The 24,885-nt window shown below is 38.9% G+C and overlaps 1 protein-coding gene and 1 long non-coding RNA gene across 7 annotated transcripts in view; one reads left to right on the top strand and one right to left on the bottom strand.

Annotated features, from left to right (window-relative positions):
* The window catches only part of LOC145508976 (uncharacterized), a 70,822-nt gene extending 52,834 nt beyond the window's left edge, over nt 1-17,988 (bottom strand). Inside the window, exons 1-5 of one of the 6 annotated variants that reach the window (XM_081496790.1) lie at nt 17,917-17,988; nt 8,033-8,526; nt 4,471-4,602; nt 3,411-3,440; nt 3,058-3,095 (exon numbers count right to left, since the gene is read on the bottom strand). In XM_081496790.1, the coding sequence (XP_081352916.1) occupies nt 3,058-3,095; nt 3,411-3,440; nt 4,471-4,566 (164 nt within the window). In that variant the 5' untranslated portion in view covers nt 4,567-4,602; nt 8,033-8,526; nt 17,917-17,988. Of the gene's footprint in view, nt 1-3,057; nt 3,096-3,410; nt 3,446-4,440; nt 4,603-8,032; nt 8,527-17,916 lie in introns of all 6 variants that reach the window. The other 5 variants (XR_014055754.1, XR_014055755.1, XR_014055753.1 and 2 more) reach the window with 5 other exon arrangements.
* A 35-nt stretch (nt 17,989-18,023) lies between these two features.
* LOC145508974 (uncharacterized) lies at nt 18,024-22,076 on the top strand. Its single transcript, XR_014055751.1, has 4 exons — nt 18,024-18,250; nt 18,791-18,968; nt 19,270-19,361; nt 21,812-22,076. It is a non-coding gene; the product is annotated as an uncharacterized LOC145508974 (long non-coding RNA).
* The last annotated feature ends 2,809 nt before the right edge of the window (nt 22,077-24,885 follow it).

Here is a 24,885-nt window from a genome sequence, read left to right as displayed (position 1 = left end):
TGAACTGAACTGAACTGATGGACTTCCCTGATGGCTCAGTGGATAAAGAATCCACCTTAAATGTAGGAGGCACAGGAGATACAGACTTGATCCTTGGGTCAGGAAGATCCCTTAGAGGAGGAAATGACAAACCACTCCAGTAATCTTGTCTGGAAAATTCCATGGACAGAGGAGCCTGGCAGGTACATTCCACAGGGTCACAAGAGTTGGACATGACTCTACACATGGATACATTGCATCGACAGGCTAAAGAAGAAACATCACACTGTCATATCAATAGATTCAGAAAAAGCATTTAACAAAATCCAAAGCCTCTTCATGATAAAAACTCTCAGCAAATTAGAAATCGAAAGACACTTGAACTGATAAACAATATCTATAAAACACCTACAGCCTGCATCATGCTTAATGGTCAGGAATCTCCCAATAGGATCAGGCTCAAGGCAAGAATATCTCCTGTCACCACTGTTTTTCAACCTTGTATTGAAAGTCTAGACTAAAGCAGTAAGGCAAAAAAAGGAAACTGAACATATATAGATTGGGAAGGAAGAAATAAAACTATTTTTGTTTGCATAAGGCATGATTGTCTCTTTAGAAAATCCAAAGAAACTGATTTTTAAAACTCCTGGATTAATACACAATTATAGCAGGGTTTCAGGAGATTTGGTTAATATATAAAAGTCATTGTGTTCAGCAATAAACAAGTGAAAAATGAAATTATATACACAGTACCATTTGCATTAGACTTCAGAAAAATGAAATAAGTACTAATGTAACAAAATATGTACAAATCTGTATAAGGAAAACCACAGAACCCTGAAGAATGAAATTTTTTTTAAAAAAAGGTAAATAGATGGAGAAAGATTCCATGTTCATGGATAGGAAGACTCAATATTGTCAAGATATCAGTTCATCTTAACATGATTCAACACAATTTCAGCTGAAATCCCAGAAAGTTATTTTGTGGATATTGACAAACTGATTCTAAAGTTTATTTGGAAAGGCAAAAGACCCAGAGCAGCCAGCACAATATTGAAGGAAAAGAACAGGTGAAGGACTGGCACTGCTAACTCCAAGACTTACTATAAAGCTACAGTAGTCAAGACCCTGTGGTACCGGTGAAGAATGGTACAACATCAATGGTACAAAATGGAGAGCCCAGAAATAGACCCACATAAATATAGTCAACTAGGCTTTGACATGGGGTCGCTAAGAGTCGGACACGACTGAGCAACTTCACTCACTTTTCTCTTTCATGCACTGGAGAAGGAAATGGCAACCCATTTCAGTATTCTTGCCTGGAGAATCCCAGGGACGGCGGAGCCTGGTGGGCTGCCGTCTATGGGGTCGCACAGAGTCGGACACGACTGAAGCGACTTAGCAGCAGCAAGCTTTGACAAAGGCTCAAAGGCCAGACAATGGAAAAGAAATAGACTTCTCAAAAAACAGTTTAAAAATTCATATACAACACCAAAGGCATGATCTTTGAATGAAAGAATTGATAAACTGGACTTCATTAATACTAAACGTTTCTGCTTTGTGAAAGACACTGTCAAGAGAATGAAAAGACAAGCCACAGACTGGGAGAAAATATTTGAATTAAAAAATCAAAGACCTTAACAGTCACCTTCCCAAAGAAGATATACACATGGCAGGTAAGCATATGAAAAGATGCTCCACATTACATCCACACAAATACTGCACACAGGTTATAGACAGATGCTTATAGCAATTCTATTCGTAAATCCCCTAAATAAACTTAAAACTCTTTTAGAGTAGTGGAAATAAAGCAAAAATAAACAGAGAGGACCTAATCAAGTTTAAAAGGTTTTGCAAAGCAAAGGAAACCATAAATAAATGCAGACAACCTACAGACTGGGAGAAAAATATTTGCAAATGTGCTACCCTTAAGGAATTAATTTCCAAAATATACAAACAGCTCAAAGCTTAATATCAAAACAGCAAACAGTTGAATAAAAAAATGGCTCAAAGACCTAAATAGACATTTCTCCAAAGAAGACATACAGCTGGCCGACAGGCACATGAAAAGATGCTCAATCTTGTTAATTATTAAAGAATTAGCTATGACTTCACAAACATTTAGAATGGCCATAATTAAAAAGTCTAGAAATACTAAATGCTGGCAAAAGTATGGGAAAAAAAAGGAACACTTGTACACTGTCAGTGGAAATGTAAATTGGCATAGCCACTATGGAGAATATTATGGAGATTTCTTAAATAGTTTAAAAATAGAATTACCTTATTTTCCTGAAATTCCACTCCTGGGCATATATCTGGAAAAAGCTCCAATTCAAAAAGATATATGCACCCCAATGTTCATGGTTACACCTGTTTATAACAGTCAAGACATGGAAGCAACTTAAATGCCCATAAATAGATGAATGGATAAAGAAGATGTGGTATGTGTACCGACAGTGGAGTATTACTCAGCCATGAAAAGAATGAAATAATGCCATTTGCAGCAACAATGGATGTACCTAGAAATTATCATGCTAAGTGAAGTAAGTCAGACAAAGACAAATATCCTATAATGTTACTTATATGTGGAATCTAGAACATGATACAAATGAACCTATTTACAAAACAGAAATAGACACACAGACTTAGAAAACAAACTTAAGGAAAGGAAGGGAGAGATAAATTATGAATTTGGAATTAACATATATATTACTATATGTAAAGTAGACAAACAGCATAGGGAGCAATATTCAATCTTGTAATAACCTAAAATGGAAAGAATATACATATATATATATATGTACATATATATATATATACACAGAACTGAATCACTTTTCTGAAACTAACAAAATATTGTAAATTAACTATACTTCAACAAAAAAATAATTCAAAAAACCCCCAAACTTGTGAGCAACCAAGATCCTTGAGTAGGTGAATGGATAGATTACTGTGTTATATTGAGACAATGGAGTATTCTTCAGCACTAAAAAGTAATGAGCTATCAGGCCATGAAAAGACAGGAAACTTAAATGCATATCACTAAGTAGAAGAAGCCAATCTGGAAAAATCACATACTGTTTTATCCAACTGTATGACACTCTGGAAAAGGGAAACTGTGGAGACAATAAAAAGATTCAGGGTTACGGGGGTTTGGGGAAGTGTTGAACTGGTAGAGCACAGAGGATTTTTAGAGCCGTGAAGTCACTCTGTGTGATACTATAGTGGTGGATATATATCATCATTCATATGTCCAAACCTGTAGATGAACAGCATCATGAATGAGACTTAGTGTAAACTATGGACACTGAAGAATAATGATGTGTCAGTGCAGGTTCACACACTGGAGCAAATGTACTGTTCTAGCTGTGAATGTTTACAATAAGGAGGCTAATCACGTGTGGGGCAGGGAGTTTATGGAAATCTCTTACCTTCTTCTCAACTTTGCGCTGAATCCAAAACTGCCCTTAAAAAAAACAAAAAACTATTACAAAAAAAAAGAGAAAATGAAACCCAAAGTAAGAAAAAAGAAGTAAATAATAAAGCTGACAAAGCCCTAAAAAGATTTTTTTTTAATATCAATTAAGTTGAAAATATTAGGGTGGCATTTTCATATTTGAATGTTTTAAAAATCTTCAGCTATTTTAATTTTTATGTGTGATGGTTAATTTTTGCTGTCACCATGACTGGAAAAAGGGGTGCCCAGGTAACTGGTAAAACATCATTTCTGGTTGTATCTATGAGGGTGTTTCTAAAAGAGATTAACGTTTGAATCAGTAGGCTGAGTAAAGAAGTTTACTTTCACCAATGTAGGTGGGATGGATCACCAAATTCCCTGAGGTCTGGATGGAGGAAGGGTGAATCTGCTCTGTTTCAGCTGGATATTGGTGCTCTTGGTTCTCGGGCCTTTTCAACAACTTGTGCTGGAACAGTTATATATTCACATGCACAGAAGTTGAATTTAGACACCAACTTTACCCCTTTACAAAAGTTAACTCACAGTGCATCATAGACCGAAGTGTAAAACACAGAACTATAAAGTGCCTGCAAGATAACATTGGAGGAAATCTAGATAACTTTGGTTTGGTGATGACTTTGTAGATACAACATCAAAGGCGTGATCTTTGAATGAAAGAATTGATAAGCTGGACTTCATTAAAATTAAAAACTTCTGCTTTGTGAAAGACACTGTCAAGGGAGTGAAAAGACAGCCATGGACTGGGAGAAAAAAATTTACAAAAGATATATCTGATAAAATATTTACAAAAGACATACCTGATAAAATATTTACCAAAGACATAGCTGATAAAATATTTATGTGGCCAAGAGAGATCAGCTCCCTTAGGTCTTATTTTATGGGCACAGATCTTATCCATAAGGGCTCCACCTTCATGACCCAATTATCTTTCAAAGGCCCCATCTCCAAATACTACCACATTGGGAATTAGAGCTTCAACGTACAAACTTTGGTGGGGGTGGATGGACACAAACCTTCAGTTCATAGCATACGTGCTTTCCTGAAAGAGTAGAGAAGGATGGCATCTTAAGGAATACTTTGAGAATTATAACAGCCTTAGGTAGCTCCATGAGAACGTATCCTGAGTTGGAACATTGCTTGTCATACTTGTTGAGGTAGGGGAGAAAAAAGTTAAGAATTAATGAACTATCCCAGCTAATGAAGTCTCTACGTTAGAACATGAAAAGTTGTCAAAGCAAAACTACTTGGAATAAAATCACAGAACAATGATCACAGAACATGATCAAAGGATTAAAGAAAACCAAGAGTAAAGGTCTGTTGGCTTTAACACCCATTCCTGCGCTAGAATCCATTAGATCCCAGGCCCAAGCTTGTAAAACCTTCTTCCTAAAAATAAACTCTGCCCTTTAAGTTGAGAGAAATGTTTTCCATTTTATGTGAATATTTCTGAAAACTTCAGATGGCAAATTTAAAAGCAGCGTCAAAATTTTTCAGAGTAATGAAAGTTTGACAAAATTACATTTCTTAAATAAATATTCCCTTTGCTTTATTCTGATCATCCTATGTTTATTTCTGGTTTATTCCTTTGAATGAGAAAAGACCAAGAGGATTGGAAGGGGCAATAGAGTTTAAGAAGTACAAACTATTAGTTATAAAATAACTACAAGGATATATTGTACAGCATGGGGAATATAGCCAATATTTTACAATAAATGTAAATGGAATACAACCCTTAAAATTGAGAATCACTATATTGTATAAGTTATGACCAACCTAGACAGCATATTAAAAAGCAGAGACATTACTTTGCCAACAAAGGTCTGTCTAGTCAAGGCTATGGTTTTTCCAGTGGTCACATATGGATGTGAGAGTTGGACTGTGAAGAAAGCTGAGTGCAGAAGAATTGATGCTTTTGAACTGTGGTGTTGGAGAAGACTCTTGAGAGTCCCTTGGACTGCAAGGAGTTCCAACCAGTCCATCCTAAAGGAGATCAGTCCTGGGTGTTGATTGGAAGGACTGATGTTGAAGTTGAAACTCCAATACTTTGGCCACCTGATGTGGAGAGCTGACTCATTGGAAAAGGCCCCAATGCTGGGAAAGATTGAAGGCAGGAGGAGAAGGGGACGACAGAGGATGAGATGGCTGGATGGCATCACTGACTCGATGGACATGAGTTTGGGTAAACTCCGGGAGTTGGACAGGGAGGCCTGGAGAGCTGTGGTTTATGGGGTCGCAAAGAGTCGAACACGACTGAACTGAACTGAGCTGAAATGATATTGTATAAATACCTGTAACATATATTGTAGAGCAATTACACTTCAAAAAAAAAAAAACAACCCAGCAAATGTTGAAGTACCTACTGTGTGCCACGTACCACTAGATGCTAGGGAGATAAAGACAGATTTCTCTTGTCTTTACCTGTTGAAAGAGAAACAAGCCGTGCTTGGATTTGAGCACCAAATACAAGGAAAACTTGAATAAGGGTGAAGCAGAACAATGTCACTCAAGCATCCCCTCTGCCACTTATGGGCCATTGTCGGCTGTAAATTCCAAGAGGGCAGGCACCATGTGTGCGGTTCACTTACTTTTTAACCCCCAGCACCTGGACATTTCTGGTATATGATTGATGCCCAATGAATAATTGCTGAATGAGTGACTGAAAACTAGCAGTAAGACCAAAAATGATTTTACAAGCATAGTAGTAGAAGATGAAAAAATATTTGAACTGCCCAAGATCCATGAAAAGTAGAAATTTGGAAGCACAGAAATAAAAATGGTAACACCAGTGAATGTCTGAGTTTTAAACACTGTTGGATTGTTACCCATCTCTGAACTGATCCCAAGCTCAGTAAGCATGGAAGAGAAAACATATTTATTTTAAAGATATATTTCTTGAATGCAGGGCCAATAAAAACATATATCTTTTCAGATATATTTCCTTTTGTCAGGAAACAAAAATCAGATCCATGTCTCTCTTTTGCTTCTTTGCCAAGAAGTAAAACAAGGCTCAACTCTTAACTCCAGCAGAAGCTCAGCTGTGAATGCAGGTGCTAATATCTTCCCATTGGGGTGCAGTTAGGACCACACGTGGGTGTGGGGAGTTCCCTGGTGGCCAGGTGACCAGGAGTCTGGGCTTTCTGTACCATAGCCCAGGTTCTATCCCTGGTTGGGAAATTAAGACCCTGCAAGCCGTGAGAGGCAGCCAAAAATAAGACTCTGCAACATGTATGATGAGAACACGGCACAGGCTCGGCTATAAGGAGGAGCTCACGAGAGGGCCGGTCTTAAATACCCCAGAGTCTCTTACAGTCCTGGTGTCTCGAGGGAGGACCAACTTGCTGTGTTGTGTGTCTCTGCGCCCTAGTGCTGTGAGTGCGGGTAGTCGTACAACCGTAAGTGGCTGAGAACTCTGGAGCCAGAGACTCAGGCTTCTCATTCTGCTCTGTCACGTATCATATTTGCTCCATAAATGAGGGATAATATTCATATTTACTTCATAGGATTGCTAAAAGGTAACACATAAAAAAGGCTATGTGTAATTTCCCCGCACATAGTAAGCATGTAGTAAACATTAACTCTTTCAATATTTTTGGTTATATAATCAACATAGAGTCTTCACTGCCAACACAGCATAGTGATTAAGACCGAGCTCCCTGGGGTCAGGTTGCCTGGTTTTATATTTAAGGCTTCTACTTCCTAGCTTCTTTTGTGAACTCAAACAAGTGAATGTCTCTGAGTTTAAATGTCCTTATTGTTAAAATGAAAATACTGACAGTATCCATGTCATAAGGTTTTGTGAGGAAAACTAAATAACTCATCTTTCACAAAACAAAATCTGGCAGATAATTGAACACTCGATAAGTATTGGCCCTTCTAGACATGAGGACCTGCTTACCCGTGGAGTTCACAGTCTAATAGGAGTCAAAGCCAGGTGTAACAAATAATTGCAACATACATGGTAAGTGCTGGTAGAGCTAACTATCATGTGTAATGGGAGTATAAGATAGGCTTGTTTATGTAGAACATTAAATAAATGATCACCTAATTGATAAGAGTTAGCAAAATATATTTACTTGGGTGCTCTACAGTCACTTAATTGTCTGATTGGAATAACAAATATTGACAAAGAAGAGGAAACCCTACTAGAGAAAATAAGCATTCTCTTAAAGGGATGGCTTTGTTTTGATCATAAATGAATTAGATGCATTTTATTTAGTCCAGGTTTCATAAAAATCCATTCAACTGCAATAATAAAAGCAAATCTAGCTCTTCATAAAAGCAGAAAATATGCTTAATTAAGATGGCAAATCACAGCAGTCTCCCTGTAAATGTGCTATTTTCACAGCTTGCCTCACACCTCTTCTTCCAGCACCTAGTAATTCTTTGTGTATTTTTGTCCTCAGAGGAAGTTGCTGCCATTACCTCAGACTGAGTCTAAGTAGGTTGCCTGCACTCAAGAGTTCTGTGCTCTTTCTTCACATTCAGTAACCCCATCTGCCCACCCTGGTCCTTCTGTTCCTTCCATTTAGATTTCTTTTTCTATGCCTGTACTGAGAAAAATCCAAAAACAGATACCCATTCTTTAGTAATGTGTTATCAGGATGGAAGTCGGGAATGCTTCAACCAAAGTCTTCAAAGCCAAAGTAGACATGGTATGTGCTGGGGGTTTCACGGTAGTGCTCAGAGCCGTCATTACATAAAGTCATAATTACTGCACTTGGTTCTACAGATATGATGATTGCTGGAATGTTCTGGCTGCTGGAATTTGGAGCGTTTGAAACTGCAAAAGATGTTGCTTGGTTTTTCTCTTATTCTATTTGCTCCTTAGCTTTCTTCTTGTTTTTCAGTTCAGATTTGCTTTGAAATGCTTTTTCCTTGCCCCTTCTTCCTCTTTGAGAGGAATGTAAAAGTTTACAGTCACTGTCCATGTATATGATAAAGGTAGAAACTCCAACCAAGTCAACGGAAGCTTTTCTCTGCGAGGTAATAGATGAGTTTGAAGACTTCATGTGCTAGAAACATCTTGCCAAAACTGAAGGACTGTTCCCATTGCAAATAATGCCCTGAATCTGAGGGAAGAAAAGACTTACTTTCTTAAAGAGCTGAGCATTAATCAGTTTTGGGTCATTCATTGAAAGAGGTCTTGACAACAATATTATATTATATTTATATATACTATATATAACATAATATATATTATATTATATATATAATTATATGTAAAATATATATTATACAATTATATATCTTTATATTATATAAATTATATATATTATATATTATTTATATATAATATATTAAATATATAATTATATGATTATATATTATTATAATATTATTATTTATAAATTATATATTATATTTATATATTATATATTTTACATATATAATAATATATGATATATAATAATTAATATTATATGATATTATTAAATATATTTATATATTATATAACATTAATTATTAAATACACATATCTACATTATATAAATATATCTATTTATCTATATATCTATAATATACATATATCTATTATATAAATACATATATTATGTATTAAATACAATATTATATATAAATTATAAATATTTATAGCATATAAATAACATATATATTCACATATATTTATAGAAATATAAATATAATAAAGAATTATTATATTTATATTATATAATATATTCTATAATATAATTATATAATTAACATTATATAATATTAAATTATAATACATTGTATAATAATATATATAATTATATATATAATTAATATATATAAATATATAATACATCTATAATACATTATATAATTAAATATATGTTATATATAAATATATATATATATAAAGTAAATCCTTACAACTTATAGAGTAACTACTCCATCATATAGAATAGTAGCTGCAAAGGGAATTCTCCAAAACCCTTTTGGGGCTCTGAGAGGTCAAAGCACTTTCATCTGACACTAAGAAGTTAGTTTTCTTTTGCACTCTCATTCTTTTATGAGTTTAGCGTGGCGTTTTCCAGAGGTTCCATATGTAATGTTACAACAGACCAAATGAAGAAGTAGACATGAGAATTCAGCTGTCATCTACAGAGCCAGATGCTACAGAGATTTGTAAAAATCCCCCTTACACTTTCCTCCCTGGATTTTTTTACTTAGAAAATCATTTTTCATAAAAGTATGTCTTTTATGTAATGGACCTTTTGCATTTAAACAAATTAATAAATTCATAATTTTAAAAGTTCTTAGCTTTAGTTTCTAATAAGGTAAATTTTCACTGCCAGGGAAATCCCTCCTGTCCATTTTTACATCAGATTGTTTGTTTTTTGATGTTGAGTTGTATGAGCTGTTTACATATGTTGGATATTAATTATATGGGGGCGGTTCTTAACAATTTTTGCATAAATGGAGTCCTAAAGCCCAAAAGCTTGAGAGCTCCTAATACAGAAGTTGTGGATGAAGAAAATTGACACCATTTTTAGCCATTAAAATTAGCGATACATTCTAGTCTCTCAATATGAAAGTAAACCCCAGGCTGCGCAGGTGTGAGTGCTCAGTCACTAAGACCCGTCTGACTCTTTGCGACCCCATGGACTGTAGCCCTCCAGGCTCCTCTATCCATGGGATTTTCCAGACAGGAATACTGAAGTGGGTTGCCGTGTCCTCCTCCAGGGAAATTCCAGGCTGTAGCATAAGGTTAGGCTAAGTTCACGGCCGGGTGAAGTGGCTCTGGGATGCTGTGTAGAGCACTGAGCATACTGCCTAGTAAGTACCAAGCAATCTGCAAAAGGTATATTGTACCATAGAATCATGGTGGCTGAAAAGCGACACGCTTTATTAAACATCCTGCTTCAGGTTACAGGCTGTTAGAGATGGAGACAGAATGCTAAGTGGAATGTTCATTTCTCCTCTAAATTTTTATCTGAAGGTGAGATTTCAGATCACAAAGATTTCAGAGAGTCTTAAGATTCTATTCCTGTTTTACAATTCCTCTGAGATGCAGTGGAAATGATAGAAAAAAATCATTATGAAACATTTGTGTATTAAATTGCAATGTCATTTGAATCTTGCTGTGCATCTCATTTACCATCATCCATTTATCTAGATCTACCAAACAGAGGCACATTATTGACTTCCCTTTTGTAAACTATGCAACTTAAGGACATCATAATTTGTCATATTTATAGATCCCCTTACCTAATTGCTCAACCTAGAGTCTGGATTTTCTCCATACAATGTCTTATACAAATGTCACATTGAAAACATTTGGGTGTCATTTCGGGGGTTCCAAAGAGCTCCAATAGCATAGTCCTGTAAGTCTTAGCACAGAAAAGAATTCAGAGAGAGGCAAAGCGATAGGTAAGAAGTGACTTATTAGAACAGGATGCCTGTGAGGCTTACAAGCAGTTGGGTGAAGGGTGCCCCACCCTGAGAACTTACTGGGCTACAGTTTTCCAATCAAAGTAAAAGTGGGAAGGGGGAGAAAATTCCTTTGTCTTTCTTGAATAGACCTCATGACTCCATCATCAGCTCCTCCTCCCCAGAGTGAGGAAGTTTGGGCTCTGGGAAAAACTGGCAGAAAAGGTTTTCAGTTAAATATTTTCAGGAGGAGATTTTTATGAGCCCAATTCTTGCATCTCCTCATATCTAGAAAAGCACTAAAATCTTTGACAGTGATGTATGCTCCTCATGAATTGCAGTAACAGTCATGAGGCTAGCAGCAGCCTTCTGCAAAAATATATATATATATATATATATATGTTTGATTGTATGTACTCACCCATCACCAAAATCACGTATATACTGATCTTTCCTCCTCCCTTTTTGGAGCGATTTCTCAGAGCTATCTGAACTATATTTCCTGGAATACAGTTTTCATTTTGCCCCAGATAGAACTTAATTCACCACTCTTACATTGTGTGTTTTTTCAGTCAACAATATTTAGGTTTTTAATTTATTTATTTTGAGAGAGAGAGATTGTTAAGTACATCCACATAGGAGCAAGGGCACATTTGTTCCCTTCTTCCTCTCTCACCTCAGATCATTGAAGCCAACTGTAACCCATCAACTGGTGAAAAGTAACAGCTAAGGAGTCTCCATTCTGACTGTTATCTTGACGTGTTTAAAATGCATGCCGGAAGTGAGTCACAATTCTCTTTGAAATCAGCTTTTCAAGGTGATATGGGACTGTGTCTTATTCAAGTTGGTGGGGGTGGGGAATAATTTTTTCGGTCTTTTTTTATTAATAGTAATAGAAACCAATTAGAGTTTTCACTGCTCCCTTTAGCTCCCATGAATTCTAAGGATATTCAAATAACAATGGCTGTCAGAGTGTCATAGGAAATTTTGAGGCAGCTTAATCCTTTGCCAGTACAGTCAGTTCTAAAGCAGCTAATAATTTAATAATGTTGTTTTTGTCTTGTAAAAGTGGTCTGTAGGATTAATTTGCTTGCAGCCACAGAAAGTGAATGCTTTCATTTGTACCCTGTAGCTTTCCTCCAGGTTATAGTTGCTGCAATGATTCATAGAAAATATTTTTTAAGAAGTAGGTTCCATCTGCTGTGCTTTATGCAGAAAGTCTCAGCGACCTGACTCATTTGAAAAGACCCTGATGCTAGGAAAGATTGAATGCGAGAAGAGAAGGGGATGACAGAGGATGAGATGGTTGGATGGCATCACCGACTCAATGGACATGGGTTTGGGTAAACTCCAGGAGTTGGTGATGGACAGGGAGGCCCGGTGTGCTGCAGTCCATGGGGTCGCAAAGAGTCGGACGCGACTGAGGGACTGAACTGAACTGAACTCAGAGACAAAAATATGGTTTGTAAGAGAAGAAAAATAAATTTCTGTCCAGTCTTTCCAGTTTTGGGGTGAGAATCCCCCTGTAATAAAAGACAAATTAACAGGAGGGGAAAAATGTAATAATGCACAGATAAATGGGAGCCCCACAAGATATGACACTCTAAAGGTGGCAGATATTTGAGGCTTGTACACCATCCAGGGCTGCCCAGGGGGACTAGTGGTAAAGAACCCACCTGCCAATGCAGGAGACATAAGAGACGCGGGTTGGATCCCTGGGTCAGGGAGACCCCCTGGAGGGCATGGTAACCCACTCCAGGATTCTAGCCTAGCGACTCCCACAGACAGAGGAGCCTGGCGGGCTCTGGTGCAGAGTGCGGCAAAAAGTCACGCACGGCTGAAGCAAGTGAGCGCAGACGCACGCGGACACCGTCCAGAGCTACGGAGAGCGCTAGGGCCCAGAGCGACAAACGAGGAAGAGGAGCGACCTGCAAGGGGGAAGAGGGCGCACTGGGTATACCAAGGTTCCCTGGAGAAGTCCCCCTGGTCAACTTATCTCTGATAGTGGCCTTCTCCTGCTACGGCCCCCTTTCTAACATAAATGTCTTTTACAAATGTAAATTTCCTTTACGAAAAAGCTAGGTTTTACTCTGCCTTCAGAGCTCCTCCTGGGTCAGCAGTTTCTTAACAGTTACCAGCGGAAAAGAATCCTTAGGCCAAAGAAGCATATTCAGGGAGAGCAGGCCCTGCTCCCCGTTCGGGGACGTCCGCAGCCCGGCAGAGCGTCAGGTTGGCTGTGGGTCAGCCAGGCCCGGGCAGTCTGTCCCGCTGGCCTCCTGCAGTCCTGGCTGGTGACCGCTGCCCTTGAACTGCAAACTATAAATTAGGCCTGTGATTCATTCCTACACACTTTGCCGTGTAGGTTAACACCTACCTACCTACTACAATTTTTGACACCTAATTAGCACTATAGAGAAGACTCTTGAGAGTCCCTTGGACAGCAAGCAGACCCAACCAGTCCATCCTAAAGGAGATCAGTCCTGGGCGTTCATTGGAAGGACTGATGTTGAAGCTGAAACTCCAATACTATGGCCACCTGATGCGAAGAGTTGACTCACTGGAAAAGAGTCTGATGCTGGGAAGGATTGGGGGCAGGAGGAGAAGGGGACGACAGAGGATGAGATGAGATGAGATGGCTGGATGGCAGCATCACCGACTCGATGGACATGAGTTTGGGTGGACTCCGGGAGTTGCTGATGGACGGGGAGGCCTGGCGTGCTGCGATTCATGGGGTCGCAGAGAGTCAGACACGACTGAGCGACTGAACTGAACTGAATTAGCACTATGTACATATTCACCACTTTTATTACTTATATTTGGGAATTAGCATGACTGTTCGAATTTAGCAAGTCAACTTAGCCTCTGAGATTATAGTTACATACCTCTCTGATTGCTATTCTAGCTGAATGGGCAGTGGAACTTGCCCATATTTAAATTCTTAATTATAAAATGGCTCTTTTTCTTTCCCCTCTATTAAATAATGCATATGGTTGAGAGTTCTACCAGCTGGCTGTAAACAGCTATGGGTTGAATTACAAACGGGAGTGACTGCTGTGTAAAACCAGATAGGCTGGCTTCTCATTGTCATCTGAGTGCCCTAAAGATAAAACAAGGAAAGCCTTATTGGAGCTTGGAAAACCCTCCAGGAAAACTTAATTTTCCTGGGGGTGAAAAAAAAAAACAAAAAAACAGTGAAGGGAATCAAAATGTCTTCTGTGAAAACCTGAAGTAAATCAATAGACAGGCATTTTTCAATGATGAATAAACTAGGATCCCTTTTGTCACCTCAGGCACTTTTTAAAGGAAGGGAGGTCCAAAAATATTCATGCTTTTTGATGAACCAGTGACATGTTTCGTTTGGCTCAAACTCTCAGAAAGTAACTTAAGGTCAAGAAGATATGGTAAATATACCAACTCTGGCTAAGAAGTTACCCAGTAACATGTCAATGCTTATACTGTAACATGTCTCTACTCCCAGATTTAGTCATGCTTACAGAGAGATTTACATGGACTGATTCCATTCTGATTTTGGCCTAATAGAGCTTTTTAAATCCCTTCATGTATGATTATGCACCATCCACTCATTCATTCAACAAAAATTTATTGAGTTGCCTACTCTGTGCCCAATGCTATTCCACATGTATTGAATTCTGCACCCCAGATATCACCAACACAAACCTGCTGACAAGACCAAAGTAAGTGTATTTAGTTTATTGGGAAGAGGCATCACCAGCTTGACCAAACTGCACCAGTGCCTCTGATGAGGAAGGCAAGGTTGGGATTTATTGGAATTTGGAAGCTTGATTTAAGGCAGGTATATCGGGGGTGGGGTGGTGCTTTATTAGGATTGGGTAAGGATTGTGATATAACAGTTTAGAATTGGTAGAAAGCGTAAGATGAGGATTTCTGAGGCAAGGGGTCTATGTTTTCTAGTGAAGAGTTTGTAGGGGTTCAAAATACATCATCCTAAAGTATGACACTTTGGCATATTGATTAAATTATTAAAGGTACTTGAAAAACAGCCAATGCAAAAATAACACTCTGACCCTCCTTTGACCCCTAGGAAGCCAGGGATAAATCTGCCATGTGAAAGATACCTTCCCTCTACTAGGAGAGTAGAAGTCATCCTTATCACTGAAGACAGGGAACTGAGGACCAAGAAGACCATGTAAACAAACCTTGCTACTCCTTCACCATTTTACTACCCCAAGCCCAAATCCCTTGTTCAATCAACTTTCACAAAGTTATTGCTTCTTTGTCACTCACTGCTTTGTCCGTAAGCGTTTACAGACTCTTCTGAAAGCCTGGCCTTGGACTAGGTGTGATGGAGAAACTGTCCTCAAAAATGTCATTGTCTCGTGGGTGACACCAACTTACAGATAGATGCCTAGGAAAATAAGCTAGTGAGTGAGGCCTAAGAAAGAGTTATCTGATAAAATTAATATTTGTTGTAGTATGCTGTTCTACTTCAAAAAGTACTAACTTACAATGGCAATGCATGAAAGGAAGTGAATGGATTGGAAAGTAAATCCACAGGCTGGCTTATAACCTGGCCTAAGATTGATAAATCTGTTTCAAAAGGCCTATCCCCTGGAATAAGACCCAGGATCGTTGCATTTACTTGTTCCCATGACTAAGCTTGAAGATATTGCTTCCCTGTCTCTTCTTCCATTTCCCCACCCTGCTCTGTTATTCTGCTGGTGGTTTTAACTCCTAAAGGAGTTACAAGGACTCCTACAGCCTGACAGAGCAATACGCGGAGGGACTAGCCCACCAGCCAGCCTAGGGCGACAGTAGGTGGGAGCCGAGCCTAATTAAAGAGTAAAGGCAAATCCTGCCGAAGGGGATTCACGTCACCCTGCAGGGGACTGTGCAGACCTGCTCTACCACAGGACGGACTGTAGTCCTGATTCTGCCTGCCCCGTGAGCAGCTTCTTAGCTGCGATCAATCATTAAAAAAAATGTCAAGATCTCCCCGTAGATCAGGAAGGCTGTCTTGGTAGATGGAAGCCGCTGCATACTTCTCTGCCTCACCAGGGACTTGACCATTTGCCATCTTTCCTTCTTTTTCAGAAATTTCCACAGGCCAGGAGATCTCAAAATATAAGACAGTATAGGTTTTGATTTTACATAAAAGTTTATGCAGTAATCACTTTACCAGGAACAATTCATCTAGAGAATAAATAGAAAACAACCATTTTGGTTTTAAATATTGGTCACCAGGCTGTCATTAAGATACATTTAATGCTTATACATGTTGTTTAATGTACTTCTTCCAAACGTCATTCTAACTTCAGAATTGTGTTTGTGCATATCCCTGTATACAGGTATGGATGTGTCTACACATTTACACAGGATACACACATATCACGTGACTAAATTTAAGGGATGCCTTTAATTAATTTATACCTGTTTGAGATCATGGTTCAGATTTTTACATGTAAAATAATTTGCAAGTTTAAACAACTGCCATGGACAACATCTCTTAGCTCAGAGTGTCTGGTCCCTAAAGGTTTTCTGTAACAAGAACTGCTGATTCCTATCCAAATCCTTTTTATTCTATCTCCACAGAATGCATCTGAGCTATAAAAAAAAATAAAATCCAAGTAATGGTAAAATTAGTCATAAACACCTTGCTGTTTTTGGCCTTAATTCAGTTTCTTAAAACTTGTCTGACCAAGAGGAAATCCAGGTTTTACTAAGTGATTGTTCTGATAGTTCATCAAAATTTGTTAGTGTCTAATCCATGGAGAGAGGAGCCCTGGCGGATATAGTCCATGAGGTCGCAAAGAGTCAGACATGACTGAGCAAATAACACACTAATCCTCCATGTGCAAAATGGATAGCGAGCAGAAAGCAGCGGTATTGCACAAGGAACTCAGCTTGGTGCTCTCTGATAACCTAGAGGAGAAGGTTGGGGGAGAGGGAGGGAGGCTCACAAGGGAGAGGATATATGCATGCTTATAACTGATTCCCATTTGGTGCTAGTGGTAAAAAACCCACCTGCCAAGGCAGGAGATGTAAGAGATGTGGGTTCCATCCCTGAGTCAAAAAGATCTCCTGGAGGAGGGCATGGCAACCCACACCAGTATTCTTTCCTGGAGAATCCCATGGACAGAGGAGCCTGGTTGTCTACAGTCCATAGGGTCAAAAAGAGCTGAACACAACCAAAGCGATTTAGCACGCATGCTCACATAGTGTATTCACATTGTTGTACAGAGGAAAGCAACACAATATTTTAAAGCAGTTATCTTCCAATTAAAAATAAATAAAATTAAAAAAAATGTATTAGTGTCCAATCATTCAACAAAGACTCACAAAATAGGAACATGGATTCATAGAGTCATGATGGTTACTTCTCTTTTGGAGCCCAGTTTGCTGACTGTTCTGACAGTGTAATTGCTGGATCTGCATGGGAGCATCTCCTTTGGTCTTACTGTCTACCCCCGAGGGAACTCAGATAGGGCAGTGACCACAACAGGTGTCTACACCTGAGGGAAGTCAGATAGGGCTGTAAACACAGTAGGGGCTCCAAATCCAGATTTTCTGGATTTACATTCTGGCTATGATTACTCATTTGCTAAGTGACCTTGACTAAAATAGTTAACTTGTGCCCCACTTTCCCAATCTGTAAAATGGCAATAAGAATATTACCTCCCCTATAGATATTGTGAGGACTGAAAGGGTTAACATATGTAAACTACCAAGTACATTTTAAGTAAGAAACTGGCACTTGTTATTATCATTATTATTATTTACAGCAAGCTTAAGTCACAATTTCTTTAGGCGTAAAATTGAGCTATAAATTATTTACCTACAGAGGTACTGTTAAGATTAGTGAGATGGTGTTTGTGAATTTCATTATAAGCTATTATAAAAAGAAATAGACAACATTAATTGAATGTTAATTGAACCATGTGTCTAGTATTTTTCTAAGACTTCCTGTGTTTTGCTTCATTCATTTCTCCCTACGACCCTATGATCCTATTTTCAATGGAAGCGCAGAAAGGTTAACTTACTTGCATAATGTTAACCAATATTAAATGGTTGGACTTGAATTTGAACCCAGATGTCTAACTCCAAAGCATAAGTGCTTAACCCACCTCACTGTGATGCCTCCACAGAAAAACACAGCTAAGGGTGCAGTCCTAAGCAAAGGCATTCCAGTTCTGTCTGCAGTTGCCTAGGCAACCTCCAGATGCCCTCATCCAGGACAACAGAGGAGCAGGAGGTGGAGACCAGAAGCCTGACTTTGTCTCCTGACGCTGCCTATTGCTAACTGTGCCGCCTTGAGTCAGTTGTATGAACCTTCCTCCAGATGACCCGTGAGGATGCCCTCACAAACCCCACAAACTGAGTATGATTCACCTTCCAGGATTCCTTCACACAACACTGGGCACTTAATAGAATGAAGCACCGAGATCGCTGTGCTGCACGGTAGGCAGGCCGGCCGTGAGGGGCAGAGGAGAGGAAACGAGGGTGCCGGGGCTACGGAGGGGAGGGGGACAAGTCCAGCCCTCAGTTAGCTGAGGTCTTGTTTCATTAAACCCATTTAAGAAGCCTACGAGGAAGATTTCATTGCTCTGAAATTACAAATGGAGGGACAGATATCTCTAAAAACAAATGCACCATTTTCAGATTGGAATAGCTTTAAATCCACGTGTGAATTTGGGAGAGACTTTTTACCATAAGGCACCATGGCAACCCACTCCAGTGCACTTGCCTGGAGAATCCCATGGACAATGGAGCCTGATGGGCTACCGGTGAGAGTCCAGAGGGTCCAAAGAATCGAACACAACGGAGGGACTAAGCCTTATATCTTACCGTAAATAACACTCTAAAATTGCTTTGCAAAGCAAATGGGTTACATGTGTCCAACAGGAACAAATAGAAAGAAAATCTGTTCCTTAATAGCTTGTTGCCACCCGTGACGAGGGTATGCAGCTGCTGTTTCTCCCTCTGCACTTCTGTTGCCAGCTTCCCCACACTTGGCCCGGTTACCCCAGCTCAGTGCTTCCCACCAAGTCTTTTCAGGGTGACCAGGCTGTCTTGAAGCCCCGCCTCTGGTATGCCAGGGGTCCCATCTGCCGGCCATACCAACTTCAGTAACCCTGGTGGACGGCTGCCCACATCTCGGGGGCCAACAGCCAGCAAGGTAAGACCCCCTCACCACTCTTTCCACCAGTCCTTCCTCCCTGCAGTAGCTCTATTCCTTCCTTATCGGAACCTAAGAAGTGATGGTAGTATTTTCCAAACATCTCTTTCCCTGGATGGTTTCCACCAACATTAGTCCCTTCGGATTTCAACAGAAGCGTTTGGCCAACCTGTTCTAAGACGGTGAACTACCTATAGGAATTTATAGATATATTTGAAAGTAAAAAATGGTTTATATCACTTTATCTTATGAAATGTAGAGTCCCTAGCTTAGTGCTTGTTTGTATTTTATTTTTAAACAGGTGATCACAAAATCCAAGAGGCTCGAAGAGTGTATGTAAGAGACGTGCACGTTCTCCCCATGTGCTGGATGACCGAGGTCTCTTCCCTAGAGGTTCTCAGAGTTTTCAGCTTCTCAAATATTAGTCTAAACTTACTTTATATTTGTAAAACCAAGTAACTAATGTATTCCCACTCTCAAAGAGAATTATGCTCTGCCTTTTCAAGGGAAGACGGTCAAAGAATTTGTCTTTAAACTTTCTAATCCTCCTATATATACAATCTATTTTTATTAACACAAATTTAGTACAAAAGTACTCTTCTTTTTAATTTGTATACTTAATGTATTTTGGAAATAATTCCAAATCAACACATCTAGAGTTCTCTTTGTTTTGTTTTAGTTACATAGTATTCTCTTATAAGGATGGATATACCATAATTTATTCAAACCTGCTTCTTACTGATGGGCAATTAAGTTGCTTCTATTCTTTTGTTCCCCCAAATATTATCATTTCTCACATGTATAAATCTACATAGAATACATTACTTGAAGGAGAATTGCTGGATCAAAAGATCTGTGCATTTGTGGCTCTGATATATACTGCAAGATTTTCCTTCACAGAGGATTGTCTGAGTTGTACTCCCACAAGCAGTATATGGCAGAAAAAGCATCATTTAGATGAAAAAAACTTTTCTCTGCCTCTCAGTTCAAAGGATCTGAAATTGCAGTCATTATCCTCTTCTGTAATGGCAATGGAGTAAAAATATAAGATGATAAATGGTCTTCATATATTTTTCTGTCATAAGCAGAGCCTAGAGATAGATCCATGCAAAGAAATCATTGTAAGGAGGCATAGATGAGTAAACTCCCCTGTGCTGGAGGAATTTGCACATCCAACGCATCACCAGCTCCCACACTCCTTCCATGCTACCAGCTGTGATAGCGGCACCGTCACTCAGTGGCAAAGATGAAATATGCAACCACGTGTTCATCCGTGCGTTTCAGAGATGCCTGTTTCATACCTGCCCTGTGCCTGGTGAGACACACCTGCAGGCAGCTCAGGATGAATTTACTCTATCTACAGACCAAGGCCAAAGTCACGTCAAACCTCTCCATGGGTGATGGGAGCAGGACTCTGCTATGCAAAGACATCATGTTCTTGGAACCCCAGGGATGCTGGCAGAGTGAAACTGCTTTTTTTGTCTTTGCAACCTTATGACACAGTGGTTCAGAGCGTGGTCTTTGAATTCAAATCTTACTTCTGTATACCTCAGTTGGGGAAGGAAATGGCAACCCACTGCAGTATTCTTGCCTGGAGAATCCCAGGGACAGAGGAGCCTGGTGGGCTATAGTCTGTGGGTTGCAAAGAGTCAGACATGACTAACCAACTAACACACAGACATATATCTCAGTACTTCTGCTTCCTCATCTTATAAAATACAAATAAATGTATTAACTCTCTCATGGGTTATGAGATTCATAACAGGCTATTAAATAGAATAATATGCTAACTATTCTTAGAATAGTGATTTCAACATATGAAACTCACTAATAATAAGGTTTCTAATATTACAATTTACATTGTATTCTTTTATATCATTGTTCAGTTCAGTTCAATTCAGTCACTCAGTCGTGTCTGACTCTTTGTGACCCCACGGACTGCAGCACGCCAGGCCTCCCTGTCCATCACCACCTCCCAGAGCCTGCTCAAACTCACGCCCATTGAGTTGGTGATGCCATCCAACCATCTCATCCTCTGTTGTCCCCTTCTCCTCTTACATTCAATCTTTCCCAGAATATAATTCTAATAGTTTAAATTATTAATATTATATTAATATATTATATTAATAATATATTCTATTATATTAATAATTCATTATAATATTATTTACTATCATTACCCATTTTCTTATCCATTGTAATAGTTATTCATTGCTGCATAACAAGTTACCCCAACCACCTTTACTGTCCCAGCTTCCGCAGATCAGGAATCTGGGTTTAGCTGGGTGCTCCGTTGCGGGGTGTCTCTTGAGGTTGCAATTAGGGTGTTAGCTGGGGCTACAGTCATCTCAAGGTTCAACGGGGCTAAGATACATTTCCAAGCTCACTCACATGCTTGTTGGCAGGATTCAGTTCCTTGTGACCTGTCATCCAAAGGCTGCTCATTTCTTGTCAGCATAGACTTTTCCAAATGGCAGTTTGCCTCACCAAAATGAGCAAGACAAGACAGCAAAAGAAAGAGACCACCAGTCAGACAAAAGTCTCAGCTTTTATACTTTTATCTCAGAACTAACATACTATCTCTTCTGCCATAGTATTCATTAGAACAAGTGACTAGGTCCAGCCCACACCTAAGGGAAGTGGATGCCAGTGGGGAGGCACCTTAGAAGTCATTTTAGAAGTAGCCTTTCACGATTGTTCTCCCCTGTGCTGTGTGCTTGGGAGACAGAGATAGAGTAGAGACATTTTTAAGCACTATCTATCTTTAAAGACCATGCTGGGTATAGACTGCGTTATAGTTTGACATGAAGATAAATATCTTATTTGCCTAGTTTTCTTTACAGAAAAAAATAAAGATCACGATAACAATAAAACGGAGCACACTTGAGACTGATCCAGATGAGAATGAAGCCTATGACATGGACGTCAACTTAGCTGTAATGACAACCACAAAACTTCACAAGCAATTTCCAGTCTCAAGAGCACCGTGATTTGGTTAATTGCTAGCACCATGTGGGTGGATCATTCCTGGGAGAGGAAATAAAACATTTTATAAAAGTTAATAATGCTTTCAATCTGGGTAAATAAATGGCAACATGACTAAGTCAACTTTAGTGACTACTTGGCACTCTTTTCTCTTTTGGAAATTTGCTGAAGTTCAGAAAGCACCCATGTATTCAGTAAGGGATGGATCAATTAATGCTTTTGATACAGTGAAAACTTCTGGAGAAAATAAAATAAAATTCCTACTTTCTTTCTTATAGCAAAATGAAATTTTAAAGGTTTCTATTTCAATGGAAACAAATAAACTCACCAAGGGAAAATAATTTTTTGGCTTTGGAGTAGAGAATGCATTTCTGTGTGCTAACCAAACTTGGAAATCAGAAAATAAAAGAATCATTGGTTTTAACATGTAAAAAGTGAAAATTTCTTATTAGCGAAAACTTGGTAAAATAAGGTCATAATGCTAAATGATATAAAACAAGCTGAAATGAATATTTGAAACATATATTATTGCCAAGTTGATAACTTCCTGTATATATACTCTTTAGTAATCAATAAGAAAAAGTTCAAAAAAGACCAAAAGTATATTCCAAGATATTCACTGAACCATTATTTAAAACACAAAATATTATAAACAACCATAAATAAGCTCTTAAATCAATAAGACTCATGAAAAATTTATAGTGTATAAGTGCAATAGAATGTCATTTGGCCACTAAAAGGAATGAGGTAAAACTCAATAAATAAATAATGAATGATCTCCAAGGCATATTGTTAACTTAAAACTAAGATGTAGAGCAGTATGTGGAGTATGATGTCATTTGTGTTTAAAAAGTAATACAAAAATACAGAAACACATATAAACATGTAAATATATATACATATATGCATAGACTGTCTCTGGTATGATACAAAGAAGCAGATAGCAATGATTTGCTTTTTACTGTATACTTTAATGCTTTTTAAAAAATTATTTGTATGCATCTCATATTCAAAATACAAAAATCATTTCAAAACACCTTTAAATATGATACCAGCAAACACCATCAATAGCACAGGAAAGACTATCCAATATCAAAACTGCTTAGGTTGGCTTAGGCACCTTTCAAAGAACAGTGATTTAGATACAGAGTCTCATGTTTAACTTTGTTGGAATTTGGTGGTGAATTCTGAAACAAATTAAATAATTAAAAGTCAGAAAAATTTGGTGGAATCATTTAATCCTACTACTAAACCTAATTTTGGTGCATTAGTTTTAATTCATTTTTTTAAACTAACATCTATTGCTCACCCAGCATGGGTCAGGCAGGGTGCTAAAGGATCCAACAAATGGAAGCACAGTGCTCTTCATGGAGAATGTTTACACTGGAGGGACCTGGCAGACAACGTCATAACAAAGGATTCAAGTCAACATCCCCAGTAAGAAGGCCTGTCAGCATTCTGCACCTCCCGATACGACGCATGAGGAAGCACACAACACCACTTCTATGATAATACTGCCCCCAAATACATCTTGCTGTTGTTCAGTCGCCAAGCAGTCACGTCTGACTCTTCACGACCCCACGGACTGCAGCGCACCAGGCCTCCCTGGCCCTCACCATCTCCCAGAGTTTGCCCAAGTTCACGTTCATTGAAAAGACACAACCTCCATCTCATCAAGAAAAGCTCAGACAAATCCAGTTCAGAGGTTATTCTACAAAATAAAGACTCAGCATCTTTTTTAAAATGGTCAAAGTCAGGAAAAACAAGCAGAAGCTGTCACAGTTGGACGTGCCTAAGCAGACATGATGGCGAATGCAGCGCATGGACCCTGGATTGGATTCGGGAACAGAAGCAGAGCGTAAGCATGAAAGCTGGGAATGTCTAATCCATCTGTAGATGAGCTGATGGTGTTGTCTTTAGTGAGGAGCATTAGTTTCCTGGTGTTAGTAACAGTAGGGGCGTCTCCAGTGGCTCAGATGGTAAAGAATCTGCCTGCCATGTAAGAAACCCGGGTTCGATCCCTGGGTTGGGAAGATCCCCTGGAGAAGGGAATGGCAACCCACTCCAGTGTTCTTGCCTGGAGAATCCCATGGACAGAGGACCCTGGTGGAATACAATCCATGGGGGGTCAAAGAGTCGGCTATGACCGAGCAACTAGCACTTTCACTTTCGCCTCACGGTGCTCACATAAAATGCTAACATCTGAAGAACTGGGTGAAGGTTATGCAACAACACTTCATACTATTTTTGAAACTTTTGTGTAAGTCTAAAATTATTTCAAATTAAAAAGAAAAAAACAACAACCCTGGGGAGTGCCATTCCTTACCCTAGATTTGGACAGTTGAGAGCGCTTTAATATTTGTCAGAGCAACCTGGCTGTTTCTTTCACAGGGAAAAAATTCAGCTTTGCTTATTTTATGGCAAATAGGCTGAGATTCATTTATGAAAAGAAATGCTTCAACTTTAGTAAGGACTTCCCTTGTGGCTCAGGGGGTAAAGAATCCGCCCGCAATGCGGGAGACCTGGGTTTGACCCCTGGGTTGGGAAGATCCCCTGGAGAAGGGAAAGCTACCCGCTCCAGGATTCTGATTCATCTCCTCATGTAAAGTTTGATGTATTAGAGAGCTTTATCGAATAACTAGCAGAACCTGGAGATGTACCCATAAACAGACACTTTTAAGACAAAAGACTAATGTAGACAGAAAAACTGTTAATGTTTATTGTTTCCATATCCCCAGATCTCTCTCTCTCTCTCTCTTAAATGACAACTGGCTACAATCTCACTGCAATCCCTGGCCAGTTTGCAATGACATGGAAGGGCCAGTCCTGGAGACCAAGGGGTAAGAGGTGGTACAGAAAAGTGACGTCTCCAGAATTATTGTCTAGGGTAAAACACGGTATTAAAAGTTGTCTCTTTTAGCACTAGGCTTTG

Source organism: Giraffa tippelskirchi, chromosome 6, assembly GCF_054371585.1.
Source record: "Giraffa tippelskirchi isolate mGirTip1 chromosome 6, T2T-mGirTip1v1.2.pri, whole genome shotgun sequence".
Taxonomy (NCBI): Eukaryota; Metazoa; Chordata; class Mammalia; order Artiodactyla; family Giraffidae; genus Giraffa; species Giraffa tippelskirchi.
Note: the sequence above shows the minus strand (reverse complement) of the source record. Positions and strands in the feature narration are given on the sequence as shown.